The sequence below is a fragment of the Anguilla rostrata genome, chromosome 11, assembly GCF_018555375.3.
Source record: "Anguilla rostrata isolate EN2019 chromosome 11, ASM1855537v3, whole genome shotgun sequence".
NCBI classification, from domain to species: Eukaryota; Metazoa; Chordata; class Actinopteri; order Anguilliformes; family Anguillidae; genus Anguilla; species Anguilla rostrata.
The window spans coordinates 17,347,141-17,366,333 of NC_057943.1; the positions used below are offsets into that span (position 1 = coordinate 17,347,141).

Sequence of the window (19,193 nt, forward strand, 5' to 3'; positions counted from 1 at the left end):
TGTTGGTTGTAATTCTACATAAATATATGAAAAAATATCCATTATATCAAATAGTTTGCATTTGTAAATAGATTTAAAATAATCATTTCAAACAAATTTCTAAACATATGGCAAATACACTCAAATGTTTTATTGTGTTTGTAAATACTGCATTTTAAAAGACTTTCAGTACTGGAAATACATAAAGTATGTATTTGACCCAAGTCTGACTTATGACTGGGAAGATAAAACAGAGTATAAATTACTGATGTTCACTATGCAATAATATACAGCCTCATATTTATTCTTGTCCAGTGATCTGATCAATGTGGGTGGGAGGTAAGTCTCCCAGTAATAAAACCACAAGTCTTGTTTTTTTTTTGGTAGGCTGAATAATTTTCAGTTTATGATAATCTCCATGTATAGAATTGCATAATTTAGTGTGTTGCAGTTATAAAGGTTAGGAAGAGACATTAAGAATTTTGTTAAATATTGTGATGCATTGTCATTCACTATCACATTGTGTGATTTTTGTATTACATGTTGAGATATAAAATTAGTAGATTCATACACAAAGAATATGCTATTGCATGCAAGTTATGAGATTTACAATACTTTAAGGTTAGTAAAGGTCATTTTTATGGCCTAGGTTCTGCAGTCTGGTACACTAAATATTAATGCAAAAATAATAATGTTTAAAAATCAGAAATGTAAAAAAAAAGTACTAATCATAATTTCTTTTTCAAATAGATTGGTGACAAAGGTAGGTCTATTTGCAGCACTGAGAAATTATATTCTCTTTGAATGAGATTTTATTCATTGAGGTTCTGTATTGTCAAACTCAACACTTACTTAGATATGTCATAAATTCAGAAACCATGCCACAACAAAGTTTCAGATGTGTAGATAATAGTCTTTTGTGTTCATTTTTCTATTCTCTTAAAGTATCTTCAATTATGTGATTGTTCAAATACCTTAATTAAGTTATATTCAAATCTGTAGTTTATAGTCATTCACTATGAAAAGCATAATAGTTCATAATGGAATAGAACATGAATTGTGACTCTGGTTGTTGGTTTGATCCCCCGGTGGGGCACTGCCATTGAGCAATATCCTTAACCTGAATTGCTTCGCCAAAATGTCCGGTTGTATAAACAGTTTATATGTAAAGAAATATAAACTGTGTAAGTCATTCTGGTAAAGAATGTCTGCTAATGCCTGATACATACATATATATATATATATATATACATTCACCGGCCACTTCATTAGGTCTACCTGTTCAACTGCAAACTGCACCCGTGAACGCAAATATCTAATCAGCCAATCACGTGGCAGCAACTCAATGCATTTAGGCATGTAGACATGGTCAAGACGATCTGCTGAAGATCAAACCAAGCATCAGAATGGGGAAGAAAGGTGATTTAAGTGACTTTGAATGGTTGTTGGTGCCAGACGGGCTGGTTTGACTATTTCAGAAACTGCTGACCTACTGGGATTTTCACGCACACCCATCTCTTGGGTTTACAGAGAATGCTCCGAAAAAAAGAAAATATCCAATGAGCGGCAGTTCTCTGGGCGAAAATGCCTTGCTGATGGCAGAGGTCAGAGGAGAATGGCCAGACTGGTTTGAGCTGATAGAAAGGCAATAGTAACTCAAATAACCACTTGTTACAACTGAGGTATGCAGAAAAGCATCTCTGAACATACACCACGTCAAACCTTGAAGCAGATGGGCTACAGCAGCAGAAGACCACACAGGGTGCCACTCCTGTCACTTAATGAAGTGGCCGGTGAGTGTATATATATATATATATATATATATATATATATATATATATATATATATATATATATATATATATATATATATATATATATTGTAACCCAACGATAGGAGGCGCCACCGGGGAGGGGTGACGGGTGCAATAACTTAACACAAACACAAGAACGGATATGGTTGTCTCGGTCAACGTAACCGGGACTTTTATTTTGAAAACAGGGAAAACAAGCAAAATAATACAAACAAAACGCTAGCTCCAAGTGAGCCTAACTATACAGGTCTTTTGGGCCCTGTCTAAAGTCGGGTAGCTAAGCTGCTTACCGACAAGACAAATTGTAGACAAAAGAATGGTCAAAAACAAGCACAGTTTGGTACACGGTTCAGTTCCTCACGCAGAAAATGGTAATCTGGCACTCAGACAGAAAACAGGTAATTCACAGGTTCCAACACAATATCTGTAACACTCACACAGTCTTTTCACAAAGCAAACTCCTACACCTTCACAACTGTATGGCCTCCTACTTATACTGAGCTTGATTAGTTAGAATGGTTTTCAGGTTGGTTTAACAAGGGGGCGGAGCTGGCAATTGGAAGGGCGTAGAGCCACTGGAATGGAAAATGCCGGCCTTCCATTACAGCTCCCCTCATGACTTTTTAGTTGGGCATGGAAGCTTTCTCCGCTTAAATGTCTGAGGCTCAGCAACCATAAGTTGTAGACCAACCAAATTTGGCAGGTGGGTTCCTATGGCCCCCCACTACTCAGGCACTACAAATCACCTCTGTCGGCCAGATGGTGGCGCTATAACAAAGGGTCATGTTTAAAAGGTCATAACTCCCACACTGAAAGTCAGATCAACACAAAACTGCATTGACCGATGCATCTGAATGTGCTCTACAACTTTGCTATTGGGACCACCTATGTCCGCCATATTGTATGCCCGCCATTTGGACTTTTTTATTAGTTGGGGTGCGGAAGAGCTGTAGCTCCAAATCTAAAGTGTTACCACATCTAGTAAACTTCTTTACGGCAAGCGGCTAGAAGACATCCATGGCGACGCAAGTAATCCGACACCGTAGCCAGGTCTAGTTTTTATCAGTGAGGGGATGGTCTGAACGTCGGGGAAGCAATGGAAGACAGTGCCAGCCAGAGTGCATGCTAGGCTACTAAAAGTTTCTTAGTAAATGCTTTTTGAGAGGATGAATAATTACTTTTCTTTGGCATGGATCCATTTTAAGACAGTATCAGGTGAGTTCGTTTAGTCTTTGAATCTGTCATTATGCTGAGAAATAGCAAAACCATTTTATTGATAGTATTTTAGTTTCTGTGCAAACGCGCGAAAACACACTGGTATAATAAAACAATGACGGTAATACATATATAGTCGGCTTTGTTCCGTTGCTACTGTAACATAACAAACATGTCTACAGCTGCAGTTTCTCGCTGCAGTTACTAATATTGAATATAAACAAAAGACACAATTTATGATGTAGTCTGCCAGTGTCTAAATAAATAATACGGTACTCTGAGCGCAGTACGCAGGTAGCAGGGATGCCGAGCTGATATTTCGTTTTTTTCTACTAGAAGTTTATTAGTTAAAGCTTTTTGAGAGGATGAATCATTACTTTTCTTTGGCATGGATAATTCCATTTGAAGACAATATCGGGTGAGTTCGTTTAGTCTTTGAATCCGTCATTATGCTGAGAGAAATCGTATTCCGTAGCAACAAAATAAAATCGACATTAGCCCTAAAATATGCCAATACAGCAGATAAAACGCTGCTCACTGAATGAGAGAGATGACATCAGATAGACATGACATGCTGAAGAAGAGCTCCTGATATAATATTAAACTTTTGGATTGTTAAGAGAGAGATGAACATCTAGAACAAGAGAAAAACCCTCATAAAGAAGACTTGTATTTTTCTATATAATTTTTAGCTGGGAAACCTCAGTGTATGTTTATTTTATGCAACTTTGACTTGCTAAGTAAAGCTAGCTAATGATACTGGCTAGCTAACTAGTTAGCCCCTAACTACACTGATTTTAATCTAATCTTCCTATGCGTGAGCCCCAGCTTCCAACTAAAAGAAAAAATACACTGAAAAGAGCAAAGCTATTTTTTCTATCAAACTATCTAGCTAAACACTCCATCTTGTTTATTTGGTTGCCATAGCATTGTTTATTCGGTTGTTTATTTGGTTGCCATAGCAATATGGCCACTGAGGTAGCAGCAGCAGCAGTAGCAGATACTTTGTTTCCCCGCTTTTTTGAGTACCCAGAGGAGATAAAATCAGCGAATGGAAGAATACAGTTCAGATATAGAGTCTAAAGAGAATACCCAGAGTCTTTATATGCTGATCGCTCTAATAACACTGGTGTTGTTACCAACGTGCTTTTTTATACTGAGCACGTCACTGCATGGCATACAGCCATATCAAAGCACTACAGCTTCATCTCCAAGAGAGGGATCTGCAAGGGGAGACAAATTCAGATCTTTGAGGATGAAGACAAGGACCAAGAGAGAAGGCTCCTGACTGTCAGCTTTTACCAAAATGGTACAGTCATGGTGCAAGGTAACGAAGCTGCCCTTGGCTCCTCTGGACAAGACTTCCCCACTCTGGAGAAAGTGGCAGCACCTAAAAAGAATACAGGAAGCATTCCGAGTTCTCTCATCACCACAGGCACTGCGACAGCAGACAGCCAGGTCCACAGCACTGCTCAAATCTCCCCCATGCCTGGCCATGATAACCAGCACCCAGACCACCACACTGTCAGCCTCCTGAGAGACAGACTGGCTCTACTAGAAGTGGAGCTCACTGAGCTGAGAGAATAGCTGCTCTCCACCAGCACTACACCACACCCTGACCTCCAGGAACAACTAAACCAGTGTAAGCTGGAGTCTTCTACACAAGAACTGAGGGAACAGATCTCCAGCCTACAGAAGGACAACCAGGCCCTCACCACAGAGCTGAGGAAAACAAAGGACATCATGAGGAGAGAAATAGCGCAGGAGAGACACAAAATGACAAGGGAACTATCAGCCATCATGGTGAAGCTGCAGCACAGAAAACAGACTGTAGAGACATCTACCAGTACAGAACAGCCACAACCCCTCACCCCCAACAACCCTCCCACCACTGAGCCCCCACCAACCAATGAGGATGCAGCAGAGAGAAGCTCTCAAGCCCCCCGTGGCCCCTCCCCCCCAGCATCTCACACCATCAGCCCACCACCCTGAAAAAAGAAACTGAGGTTGCTATCCTTATTGATTCAAATGGCAAATTCATTCAAAAACTCTTCCCCAATGTGAAAGTGTCAAAGATCTGGTGCCCCACAACAGAGGATGCACTCCAAATCCTTTCCCACCCTGAGTTTGGCACACCAGGCCATATTCTGATCCACACCGGCACCAACAACCTGAGGGAGGAACAGGAAAAGGTTGGTAATCTGGTCACCAGAGTAGCAGAGAAAGCATCTGTGTCCTTCCCAGACTCACGCATCACCATGTCTACCCTGCTACCCCGCAGAGACTTTCACCCCAAGACCATCAATAGGGTAAACACAGACATCACCAGAGGGTGTGCCTCGCTCCCTAATGTGCATGTTGCACATCATCCATCCATAACTCCTGAGCACCTGTACGACCACTCCCACTTAAAAAAGCAGGCAGTGGGCATGTTTACCAAAACACTGAAGGACATGGCACTGGGCCGTCAAAGCCTCCATCTCACACCAGCCAGAGGACCACCCAGAGACCCCTACTACGCCTCAGACCCCATCAGGAACCAAAAACTTCCCAGACCGCCGTACTACACCTCAGCCCCCATCAGGAGCCAAAGACCTCCCAGACATCCACCCAGACCCAGTGGACCCCACAGGCCACCCCACTCCACCAGAACATCACCACCTCCAGCAGCACAGACAGACAGGCCCTGGCCCAGGCTACTACCACCCACCAAACCAGAGACGCTGCCAGAACCAAGAGCCTGGCCCTCGGCGCCTGCCCAGCCCCAGCCGACAGCAACAGCATGTAGAACCACACCAGGCCCCACGCAGCTACGCAGAGGTCCTCCAAGGACGAATGGACTCTGAAGGAATGAGTGAGATTAAACAGCTCCTCCAGTACATCTGCACTAAGCTGAACTAGTGTCATAATAAAACACACACACATACACACACACACTCAAACTCTACTCAAATGACTTAATTATGACCTAATTTAAAAAAAATTTTTTACTACTTTTGAAAAAAGAAAAAGGTTAATTATTTTATATTGTTGAAAGAAAATTTTAGATATTGTTCAAACATGTCAGCTCTAATGATGTTATCATTAGCCACACATACTGACACACACACACACACACAACCATGCACACACCACACACACACACAAAAACATTTACAAAATACAGTAAACACCACATTTTATACAGTTCAATGTTCGTACCTCTCTTGACAATCCAGTAGTTACTGTTTTATTTGTTTTACCCGTGCCATCTCTCTTTCATAATGATATCCCTTTCAGTATGCATGTGGAATATCCAGGGCCTAAAATCTTCAATCTTTGGGCTGAAGAGTTTAGCCCCGGAACTCAAAACAAACCTTAATGATGATGACATCATCATTCTACAGGAGACATGGTGTAAAGCTGACACTGTCACTCACTGTCCGAACAGTTATAGAGAAATAATAGTACCATCTCAGAAACACAGCAACACTAATAGAGGTAGAGGATCCGGAGGATTAATCATTTCATATAAATCTGATCTACATAATCAAATTGACCCCTTAAAAATGGGCAAATATTACATATGGTTAAAACTAAAAAAAGAGCTCCTATTAACAGAAAAGGATTTGTTTATTTGTGGAATATATATCCCCTCCTCCGAATCCCCCTACTTCTCAGAGGACATCTTCCCCACCCTTGAGACAGAGACATGAAGTCTGCATTTGAACTCTTCATAACACCATCAATTCAAAAGGATATTCTTGAGATGACAAACTTAGAGGGGAGGCGTGTGTATGGTGACAATTGGAAAGAGCTGGATGTGACCCACTAGCAATGCTATATTGGGTTGCTTATTTTGGCAGGAGTGTACAAGTCAAAAGGTGAAGCAACAGCAAACCTTTAGAATGCTGACACTGGTAGGGCAATTTTCCCAGCTACAATGTCTCTGGAGACATTTCATGTTTTCTCCCACATTATATGCTTTGACGACAGGGAATAAGGCAGGGTCGACAGGAGCGTGACAAACTTGCACCTATCTCGTTTGAATGGAGAATTGATACCCACAGGTACCTAGTTGAGCTGTTATATTCATTTTTTTATCAAAACTCAATTTTGATGACTAATTTACTTTATATTGGTGTTTCTTCATTATTGAATAACTGTTATATGTTACTTATTGATGTTCTGAAGTGTTTTCTGAACCTAAACATTTGAAATGTTTGACATTTTAAATATTTTTTCCTGGGGTCAAATTGACCCCGAACATAAAATGTTACTATGCTTGATAATAAAAGGTGTGTTTCTTTCCAAATGTTATTTTTCTTTTTTAATGAGCACTTAATACCAACATAAAGCCCTGCAAACACCAAAACATACTTTGTTTTCAATTTTAGGTCAATGAATGAGATTGTACAGTCATTCATATTTCGCAATAGTTATATAAAATCAATACTTGATGTATAAGGGGAGGATGGGGGGAGTCATGTTTTATTTACTGGGCTATTAAGATGGTCAGTAGAAAGGCCTAAAGTAGCTGAGAGAGAAACCTGGGTAACAGTTACAGTTACAATTATTTTCTGCAGATTTATATTGCTGAGGTCAAATTGACCCCAAACATAAAAGTTGTTAGTTAATTTGAACATAATAGAAGGATTAAATATTGCTCCATAGGGGGCGCAATTGTGCCAATGCTTGGACCCCTCCCAACGCCGCTTGCGGCTTTAATTATTTTTATTTTTTTTAGAGAATTGAAATGTTGTGCATTTGCATATTTTATGTTGTTGAAAACGAAATAAGACTGCAGAAAACATGGTATGTAAGGGAAAAGTGTTTCCAGCAGGTGGAGTTATAGCACCCCCTACCCCCTACCCCTTTCCAAACAAGCCTAACTACATTTATATGTGCCCAATAAAACACAATGACATAAAGATGCTATCCTTACATCAGTAAATTACATGAAATGTCTGTCATAATCATTACATTGATTGTTAGGACGGAGTGTGGCACAGTGGGTAAGGAACTGCGCTTGTAACCGAAAGGTCGCAGGTTCGAATCCCGGGTAAGGACACTGCCGTTGTACCCTTGAGCAAGGTACTTAACCTGCATTGCTTCAGTATATATCCAGCTGTATAAATGGATACAATGTAAAGTGCTAAGTAAAAGTTGTGTAAGTCGCTCTGGATAAGAGCGTCTGCTAAATGCCTGTAATGTAATGTAATGTTCAGTGTTACTATATCAGGGTTCCCACTCATCCTGGAACCTTGAAAACCTGGAAATTTATCAACTAGTTTTTCAGTCATGGAAAACACCTGGAAAATGAGCAAATTTACAAAATGTCCTGGAATTATTTGTGAGGCTCTGGAAAATTGTAGGCTAGGCTATAAGTCAAGCTATTAAACAGTATATTTAGAGCTGAGGTTGCATATGCCCCCAGGTCCACCACCCAATTTGGGCTACCATTGTCCATGTTTCATGTCTGTAAGTCTAAATCAGGCAAATTGTCCTTGAAAACTCCTGGAAAATTATTTCCTAAAGTGAGTGGGAACCCTGCTATATAAAAATTTGAATGACAATTTGACATGTTCCTCGATTTGAATAAGTATTCTTTATAGCCTTTTAAGTACACCCCACACAGTGAATGGTTCATAGCAACAATATTGCTGAACACTAGGGCTGTCAAAGAATATTCTAAGTTCTAAAACTATTAGAATATCTTAGGGTATCTTTTTTTTTTTTTAAGTTCGAACCTAAATTTGAGCATTCGAATATTAGTTTTGGATCCCCCGTTTTTGATTCCGCGTTTTGTAATTAACATAAATATACAGGCTTTAATTTCATGCGGCGAATCATGTTAATACACGCAAAGTTCAGTTCCTGTGCTAACGTTACTTACTCTGTCACATCAAAAATATTGAAAACTAACGGTCAAAATTGCAGCAGCATCTGAGGAGTTGGTCCCACTAGCTGGTAAGCCCTGTTTGGGAATTTTTTGGCTTCTTGGCCATAAATGGCGAGGTCGAGTACAAGAAAAGAGTTAAGTGCAAGCTTAGCAGGGCAAGTCTGGTGTATTCAAATAACACGAGCAACAGGTATAGCCGTTTGAATAGTTTTTATGTTAAGAAATAAACAGGGATTTCATATACATAACCATTTCAAATTACAAATTACATCCACGAGAAAGTGCTTTATTCATTTGCGCATTAGGTTATAGGAACTGCAGGGGGCTCATTTATAACATGAAGCTGCGTGCGTTAAGTGAAGACCTGACCTAGAGCCACAAATCGAGTCATATTGAAATTTTATAAATCATTACTTTGACGTGATTTTCTACGTACGCGCCGCACAGTTGATCTAAAATACGTTTTATAAATGAGGCCCCAGATGTAGTACCTAGTATGAAAGTTCACAGATGTCCTCTATTCTACTGCCCGCTTGTGGAAAATAACGCGCAGGGCAGTTTAGAGGGAGCGTCACCTGCATATTGCGCCCGACAATAATCAGCTTATTTTTGTGAATTATAGACAAATGATATTCGAATATATTCGAACGCTAACTAATTACAAAAGCTAATATTCGAACTCATTTTCATCGCACTTTCGACAGCCTTACTGAACACACAAGCTGGTAAATTTGAGAAAGATTACCCCATGCATGCCAAATCTAATGTTAATCTACTGGACGGTTAATGATATGGTTTTTGAATGTTGGAGAAATTGGGCCATGTAATGGTGCATTTTATTTATGTTGAGGCATTCACATATTTTAATGGTTTGAAGTTTGGCACACATGCAGTTCATGATAGATTGTATTTATTAATGGATTCAGTGTATTAATGGGTAACACCTTTCTCATCCTAAGCACTTTAAAGTAAAGGGGGAACCTCACCTCAACTGCTACTGAGCTCGGTATATAAACTACTGATGATGTGTACATACTAGGTGTGCATGTCTCAGAGTAGTGGCTGAAACAGTACTCATTTCTAATATAGTCCATAGAAACAAAAAAGGTGGAATCATCAACTGTAAAATGGCAAAGGACAAATCAGTACAAAGGCTTGATATGTCTGATTCATTTTTCATAATGTCAAAGGGGCTCCAGCATGGCATATCTAGCTAACTGCACTGCATATCAGTGCAGTCATATGCTCCACAGCCTGGAATTGGTCCCTGATCTTCCCTGTATGGACTGTGACAGTTAGTCATGTGGTAAGATGCACATTTGTTTAAGAAGTTGGCCAAAGAAGTGGTAGCTGGTAGCATGAGTTTCCTCATCCTCAAATGATGTATGTTGCGGCAATGGCAGAGGCTTGAAATTGTGTTTGGCATGACTCTGCCATATTGACTTTCTAGATTCGTAAATAAAGAAAAAGCCATTTCTCACATGCAGTGCTTCTAGAGAAATTCAAGAAAGTAGATTAATCAAGGTAATGTTCAAGGTATTGATTCTTGTTTACAGAAAACAGTGCCTGAGAAACCTAGCTGCTGAATCCTTTTTTTATTTTCTCCTTAAATTAATCTCCAGCTGCTCAGCAGAAGGCCCATCCATTTATGGAGTAGAGATGATAAGTGGAGTATACTATTGTACTATAATGTTTGTATCTGTTATGAGTGCAACTCTGAAGGACCCAAATGCAGAACTCGAACACAGAGATATCAGGAGGATCAAACAGAGATTTATTGGTGGAAGGTACAGGAATGACGTGGACTTGACGAGGGCGATGCAGAAGCCGGAGGAAAGGAGCCGGGGCGCAGGGAGGTAGCTGGGTCCGCAGCTGGTCCAGACAGGGCGGTGCAAGACGAATCGCGGCAGAGAGCTGGCGAGGAGACGAACCAGACGAGGAGCCGTCACCGGGCTGGCAGGGCGAGGACTGGACTTGACTAGACTGGACGGGACTGGACTGGACCAGACCGGACTGGACTGGGCTGGACTGGGAGGCTGGCGAAGGGCAAGCTGGATCCAGCAAGCTAAAAAGGGGGAAGGGGTAGACAGGACAAACACAGGACCAGGAACACTCACGAAGAGTGGACTGCGAACAGGACAGGTGACTGACATGCAACACAACATAGACAGGACGAAAACTAGCAGGGTAGGGGGAGCAGGCGAACGCGCAGATCTGTAGAAATGAGAGAAGCACAGGTTTAGACAGATTTTTGCGAAAACCGAAGTGTATCAGACAAGCTGAAACATTGATCTGGCGAAGATCTGTGGACAAGCCAAGAATAAATGCTGGAGTGGAAACGTGCAGAATGCGAAGAGCACAGGTGAGTAAGATCAGCCTTGATGCCAGAGCTGGGGGCGAGAGTTCGCCTACGCTGCAACAAAGAACAAAGGTCGTACGAAAAAAGGCAAGATACGTGAGGCTAACAAAAAACATGAGAAACATGAGGGATATGACTGTATCAGTTCCATGAACATTTTGTTTTTTATGCCATTGGACTCATGATGTGGATCTTTAATTATGGAACCTGAGAACAATGGAGTAGAGAACAATGATCTGCTTTCATTTTCCTACATGATCTTAATGATGTATTTGTGCGGTCTGAAATTATTAATGAATTGCATTTCTTATGCTTTTTTTGTGAGTGCTAATTCATTCTGATTAAACTGAGAGAGCCAAGAGCATTTAAAGGAAAAATCAAGGAGAAATTGTTGTGAAGACCGAGAAATAGTTAGAAAATAGATTTAATAGTGGTGCATTACTTTGGAGGGAACCACAAAGCACTGTTTTAGTTTAACATTCTTTTTTTGTTATCGAGTATTGCTTTAGTCAATATTAATGCAACATTCAAGCCAACTTAGTAACACTGCATTTGATTGAGTCAAAGGATTTAGCTCTCACTTCTGCTTGGACGTTGAAAGTAAGTGCTGCAGGTACATTATCTCTCTACAAATGCAAATAATATCTCAGTACATCAAGATACATTGTGTATGCGTCAGGGCTGAGGGAATTTGTAGGAATCACGAAGGGACCAAGCACAAGTCTATGTGGAGGGAGAATCACGTTCCATTCCAAGGTGGAAAAAGACATGTATAGTATAAGAGAATAGTAAGTAGATTTTTTTACTTTTATATAAATTATATACAAATAATAAAGCATTTTAGCCAAACAACCAAAACATACAGCATGCCACACAATTAAAACAGAGTAAATGTACATTTTGTATGGAACACAAAGTGAAATACTTTTATCTCAAGAACAAACAGGTTGTCTCATGCAACAAATCTGCCAAAATAAATAATGAAATTAATTTTGGAAGTTTGTGGGTGGGAAAGGAACATGCTGCAAGAGCATTTTTTTCATGTGCACCCGTTTAGATGTTAATATGTGAGTGAAAGAATGTCTCATCCCAGATCCGTCAAAGCTGACACATCAACAAGTAATAGTTGCATGGGTATTGGTTCGAGACGCCACCAAAAATGATAGATTCAGTTTCTGATCACATGATTTGTAGCAGGCCTCGGACCAGTACTTCGAAACATTAGTCCAGCAGCTAATTGCATATTTGGTCAGAATTGTTAAAATGGTAATACAAGCACCACATTTTGCACACATGATCTCCTGACATTACCTGTACAGAAAAAAAATGTTAGCCATCCAAAAATCCAGATGGCAGCCATGTTTTAGGATGGCCACGAATGATGACTTCAAGATTTTGAAGAAGGTTCCTTATAAGAATGACTCAGCTGGCCAATTTGAATGTTTTTGGTATTGACGTTCTGAGTACAGAAAACACATTTACCAGAGGAGGCCAAATGACTACTTTTCTTCCGTGCTTTTCACAGGTTGTGATGTTACACCTGATTTTCATGGCTTATATAAATCTGCACACGCTGGGATAGTCTCCAGCACCCCCTGCGACCCTGCCCAGGATAAGCAGGTATAGATAATGGTTGTATGCGCTGAGGCATCCAATGGCTTCAAGAAATTGAGTCTATACCGACCAAAAGTCACAGATGACTTTAAATTTTTGGGAAAGTTTGTCATTGCAGTGTATGACAGGTGTACTAAAATGATGATAATGACTGGATCCATTTGCAAGAAAGCAGAGATTTTTTGATGCAATACCACCAACTCAGTCAGCACTATTGCAGCATGGTAAACATGCTGCCTACCAGGCAGGATGTGTGTGGAGTCAGTCAACAGTGTGCCAGCCAGAAGCTCAGAGTTCTACTGACTGGGTATGGATTCAACAGGATCAGATGTGGAAGATCTGCTAGACTACACTTACCCCTATTGCATGTTGTCGAGAACTTACAAAACTTGGATGCAAGGCTGTGTGCCACAGAGGGTGCAAATGTTATTGTTCGGTCTCAGCTGCACAGCACTATGTAGTTGCACGTGTCAAGACTAATCAATGACCTGTTGTAACCTATTGTGAATTTCCGGATTGATGGTCAAAATTTAGTATCAAGGGTCGACCTGTTATATTGACTTTCAATTGAGTTTATCAGTTGCTTGTTTAGGATCTACCAGATGCAAATATATAGGCCTATGTGTTGAAATTAAATATCTGTGAAAAGATAACTTTATTTGGAATTCTTTGTTTAAGATGTCAAATGATAATTAACCTTAGACAATAACTGAGAATGACAATGACGGCAAGTCAGACTTCGCTAATTTACCATTGTATTTTATGTTCCAGCTAATGTAGGCTAGCTATCATATATGGCAGAACAGAAGTCAGTATCAGAGAGCTTTCATAGGTGCAAAAGCAGATTCTGCACACACCCAGTGTTGATGATGATGATGATGATGATTATTATTATTATTATTATTATACAGATCCAAGAAGAGTTTACTAGCCAAGTGTTAGATTTAAGATTTTTTTAATGTTTAGAATTATACGTAACATCTAATCGACACCAGCACAATTCCGTTTTGAAGATTTAAATTACATTTACGAAGATGTTTCACTCACAGTTCATAAATAATAAATGCAAGACCAAGACTTGTCTAAAATCGTATGTAGTAATCTGGTCAATATGACTGCGTCCGATGGAGGGCGCCTGCGTTTGTTGGAATTTAGCGAGGTGATGGGAGGGTTTTTAATCATAGTCAGACTGCGAATAAAGTCTGCGGAAATGCGGTGCGATGAAACACGCGGACTCGCTGGATTTAAGGTTTGTTAAAAACTGATAAATTTCGAGCATGGCTGAATCTTAACATGTGTTCATTACAGAATTGTTTCCTACAGTTACATGTCCAGTTATGTGCACTGAGAGCTATCTCGCGAATATCATTTTCCAATACAACACCATTTTACAGCGAAATACCGTTGCACCAAATACCAAAATAGAAACGATTGATAGGCTACACTGTATTTATTACAATCGCATTTCCGCTAATATTACTATTTGCTTACACTCGTTGTGGAGGCGGCACGGCGCAGTCGTTTAGGCTATTTTGTTTCTTGGGTTTGAGTAATTTCGAATTAATTTACAAATAATGATGCGGTTATTGTAGTATGTTTTGAATAGATAATGCGTTTTATTTAGAAATTAAATGAATATTACGATGTCTTTTTTGCCGTGTTGGCTGATCTACATCTGCCCTTTTATTGGGACGCAAGGTTATTGTAGTGGACTTAAATGCGGTTGTAAATATGTTGTACTTAAAATTTACTGTTACACTTACATAAACGGCATTTGCAGAAAAAATGTAATATATTTTGCATCAATGTAATTCATTCCATTATTTTAAAGCACGGATTATTTGTATGCCAATATGTTGTGAAGTGTTTGCAATATATTCATTTTAGATTGCGCTATATTTTCTAATTTATGTAAAGGCTAGTCTATCTATCAGAAGTAGCTGTGTGTAACAGTCAAGCTATGATACTAGAGAAAAGCGAAATAATTTAAAAAAAATTAACATTGCTTATTGATGGAATGTAAGGAACCTCTTTCACAAAAAGTAGATGTCACCCAGCTGTGTTCTATTTTATAGCTGCCGCCCACTGGGACAGTCACCGTGTTATGAAACACATTCAGAACAGAAACTGAGAGGCCGACGCTGAAAGGGACCCTTAGAGGGGAAGCAATGAGCTATGAGCCAGACAGCTACACTGAAGCTTCCAGCTGCCCAGAGCTGAGCAGGACAGATGCAGGGCAGCACCGCGGTATGATGGAGGTTCAGATTACAGAGAACTGAAAGGATTTTGTGGATTTAGAGTACAGCAGAGGGGGACAATTGAAGACATTGAGAAGTAGACCAGGCACCAGTGAAGATGGTGGGGAGGGGGCTGTGGATTTTCAAAGTCCGGTGTGGGAAATGGAAGTGTAGCACAACTTCCGTGCTCTGCTTGGCAGTACCATGTGCTGCTCTGCTAGCCCTTTTGTTTGTTGATGCTATTGAGTCCTGGAGCATGTCTCTGGCCATGAGCACAGATGGGGTCGAGCAGAGGGAAAGGGGTACTCACAGCAATCAGCAAAACCCAGAGAAGTATCCTCTGATGCCCAGTCCACTTGTGTGTCAGCGTGCCAAACCATACCTCCTCATCATGGTAACAACTGCTCCAGCCAATCAGAAGGCCCGTCAGGCCATCCGGAACACCTGGGGTGGCGAGACTGAGGTCAGAGGTCAGCGGGTCATGACCCTGTTCATGATGGGCTTGACGTCTGATCCTGGACTATCCAAACAGCTTCAGGAGGAGGCACGAGATCACCGAGACCTGGTACAGGGCTGCTTTCTGGATACTTACGCTAACCTCACCCTGAAAACCCTGTCCATGTTGGGCTGGACCCGCCGTTTCTGCCGACAGACACGCTTCATTGCCAAAGTGGACGATGATGTCTTGTTTAACCCTGGTGTGCTCATACGTTACCTCAATAGGAGCTACACCATGGAGGGCGACCTGTACCTGGGCCGGGTTCATCTTCAGGTGTCTCCCAACCGCAATGCGGCCAGCAAGCACTATCTCCCTGCTGCTGCCTACGCCCCTGAGGTCTTCCCTGACTACTGCAGTGGTACAACTTACATCCTTTCCCGCTCTGCCGTCCTCAAGATTGTCCAGGCCACCCCTCCTGTTTCACCTCATTTACCCCTGCCTCCTGAGGATGTATTTGTGGGCCTGTCTGCTCGTGCCGCCGGCATTCTCCCCTCCCACAGCCCACTTTTCTCAGGGGGCCCTGGTCTCCCCTACAACCGCTGCTGCTACCAGGCCATGGCATCCGTGCACCGCATCTCTCCCACGGGGATGATTCGCATCTGGGGGGAAGTGCATGCCCCTCCCCCTTGCTCATGGTTGGGTCTGCGGGCATCCTTGGGTCTGTGCAAATTGAAAGCACTGCTGGGAACCATGCTGGAGAAGGAAAAGGATTTGTAGTGACCACAATAGTGGAGACAGCATCAATAGACCTCTGCTGAGTACTAGTGGAGATACAGTGAGAAACTTTATGGGTAAATAGATCAACCATATGGTAAATGAAGCTGATAAAGCACAAACATAATACCAAATATTTAATTACTCTGCTCTGAGAAATGTATTTTTATAAATATGAATTTTTAAATGTATTGATGTATGTTTGGTACAGTTTCTTTGTTGGTCTTTCTGTTTACAGTTGGTTCAGTTAAACCATTATTTATCTTTTACTGTAAGGTTTAATTTCACTGGCATAAAGATTGACTTGTGAACCTGCTGAACAGTAGTGGCCGGATACATTCAGTCTATATGCCAGCGGATACTAATCTTCAGAAATGTGAATGCAAGTTAAATTGCTTTAAATGTATATCATTTGGCAGCGGCTGTTATCCAGAGTACTAAACAAATGTGCTTTGAATTGAACATTCTATTGTGCCATAATTTTTTTATTACCATGTTTGTTTCCTTTTATTCTTATTTTTTATTACTTTTATATCCGTTTTTGGTATTTTAAGTCTGTTCAAGCACTTTGGTCAACTGTGGTTGTTGTAAATGTGCTATATAAATGAACTTTGACTTGACTTGATTTTGAATTTCAGTGACAAAATGCTCCACCTTCTTTAAAAAAGTGAAGGGTGCTGCATAATCAGCATACACCTGCTGATTCAGCGATGTGCCCGGCGAAGGGGCAAAAGTCTAAAGCTATAAATCCAACTAATAAACAAATATGGAACTATCAGAGGTCTTTTTGTTATTTCTTTTGGTAGCATAATACTCAAAACAGCCTGAAGCAACATAAAACACATAAAAACACATTCTGTAATAGTTTATTAATGCATCAAAAGTGGACTAAAAAGTATGATACATTTGACCTTGGTTATACTACACTGTGAACAAAGTAAATAATTAAAAACAATAAAGACAAAAGGCTTTTGTTGCTTGTGCTGTGTGTGGAAGTCATGGTTCCCCAGAAAGAATACCAAGATGAAATAAAAACACTCGGCAAATGAGAGAAGCAGTAGTGAGTAAATGAGAGAGCTCAACAAGGAAGTCAGCTGATTAAAATCCTGTCACATTCCACCATAGTGATCAAATCATTTACTTTTGGTATTACAGGAAATTGAGGATTCTCAAACCCTGGTGAAGAGAATTCAGAAACGCGCAAAAACAGCAATCTAAATCTACCCCAAATCGATCAAAAGATCGAGAGACCAACTAAAAGCTCTAATATGTCATCCTCTTATGTTTGTACACAGCAAATCTTATCTGGCTAGTTTCAACAGGCAGAGGATGCTTTAGGGTCACCATTTTTGACAATGTGGAATTTAGCAGATAAAAGATGTCATCTGGCTGTAGCTATGGAAAAAATACCCACATAACTATCTCTCAGATAACATGTCATCCTCAGTTTGTTCGTGCACAGCAAAACATGTTTGACTGGTTTTAACAGGCAGACAGTGTTATAGGCGTCACGATTTCAGATAAGGAGGCATTTTCCTGCTATCAAAATGTGATCTGACCATAGCCACAGAAAAGAACCACACAACAACTAAAATATCTTGGGTAACATCTTCTTATGGTTGTGCAGAGCAAACCATGTTTGGCTGCGATCAACAGGCAGAAGATGTTATAGGGGCACAGGTGTACCATTGCAGTTTCAACAGTTCCAAATTAAATGGGCCCCAATGAGCAGGGTTCCAAAATTCCCACAATATTGTTAGATAATTGTTCATAGTAAGTTTTACATTTTTTAATGATGCCCTAAAAACAGCCATGGATTTGCCATTTACAGCTTCATATAGGCTATATTTAGTGCATGATTGATCAACCTGATCAACCCAGCTACAAAAAGCTGTCAGTAGGTCTACAGTCACTAGGCAACAACTCACATACAGTAGTTTACAGTGCAAGAGGCATGGGCCGTTCAAACATGGCTTAAACCAGACAAAACTCAGCACGGGAGTTGCTTCATTACAAAGCCGACCTCATCAGGCTGTACCTTTATCTTTATATTGCGCGTAGGAAGCTTGCAACAGTTCGTCACTGCTTTCACTTCTCACATCTGTTCGACAGTGCCTTGCAGCTCTTAGTTCCGGACCAGAACAGACTCCAAGGCCCTGGATTACGCCATGCCCTAAGGCTGGGATGCAAATCTTATCTCCGCTGCTTGTAACGGAAAATTCTGAGTAAACCTAAGCTGAAGACATTGATTTGGGTGAGAATCCAAACAAACAGGCCTTTGCCAGAGAAGCCAGGAGGAAGGACTGACCGATGAGTTCCATGCAGGCTGAAGACACTGTCCCACGGTGCAGCCGTTCCACAAAGGACAGAGGACTCCTCCCCTGCCATTACCCACTGTGGCCCTCAACCGGGTGTTCAACAACCAGACAGACTGAATACAATAACCTCAAATCCTGAGAGACTTGAGAGAATTAGGTAACTACAATTGAGCAAAATGTCTATTTTTTCCATTAATTATTTTATCCACATCTTGTGAATTATTTGTAAATACACATTCTCATTAGGTTCTATAAATTAAACAAACTCACAGATATTGCTAGGTTCTTCCTAAATTATTATTTGGTGTAATATGAAATTCATTAGCTGGTGCCCCATGAAAAGAGGAAAACCTTGCTCTATCGCTGAGGTAGTTATTAACTCAAGTATTTATTGCTTTGCCTAACATCATATAAATGGCACACAGTGCACAATCAAAACTGAAACTGCCTGGCAGTTTTAAAACTGCAGAAAAGATAAACGTGAGGAAATATCATCAGCTGAGGTCTTGCTTTCTTTTGAGAAAGCAAAGGTGTCACAACCAGAGCTACTATAAACGGTACGC

The 19,193-nt window shown here is 40.7% G+C and overlaps 1 protein-coding gene across 1 annotated transcript; it reads left to right on the plus strand.

The window, feature by feature from the left end:
* Positions 1–13,996: 13,996 nt before the first annotated feature.
* b3galt4 (UDP-Gal:betaGlcNAc beta 1,3-galactosyltransferase, polypeptide 4) lies at positions 13,997–17,135 on the plus strand. The gene is made up of 2 exons (XM_064298380.1): positions 13,997–14,111; positions 14,938–17,135. Exon 2 carries the CDS (start codon positions 15,218–15,220, stop codon positions 16,313–16,315), a length of 1,098 nt encoding a protein of 365 aa, XP_064154450.1. The 5' UTR covers positions 13,997–14,111; positions 14,938–15,217; the 3' UTR covers positions 16,316–17,135.
* Positions 17,136–19,193: the final 2,058 nt, after the last annotated feature.

Coding starts and splice junctions, on each gene's coding strand:
- b3galt4 (XM_064298380.1), top strand. CDS start 15,218: ATGGTGGGGAGGGGGCTGTGGATTTTCAAAGTCCGGTGTGGGAAATGG.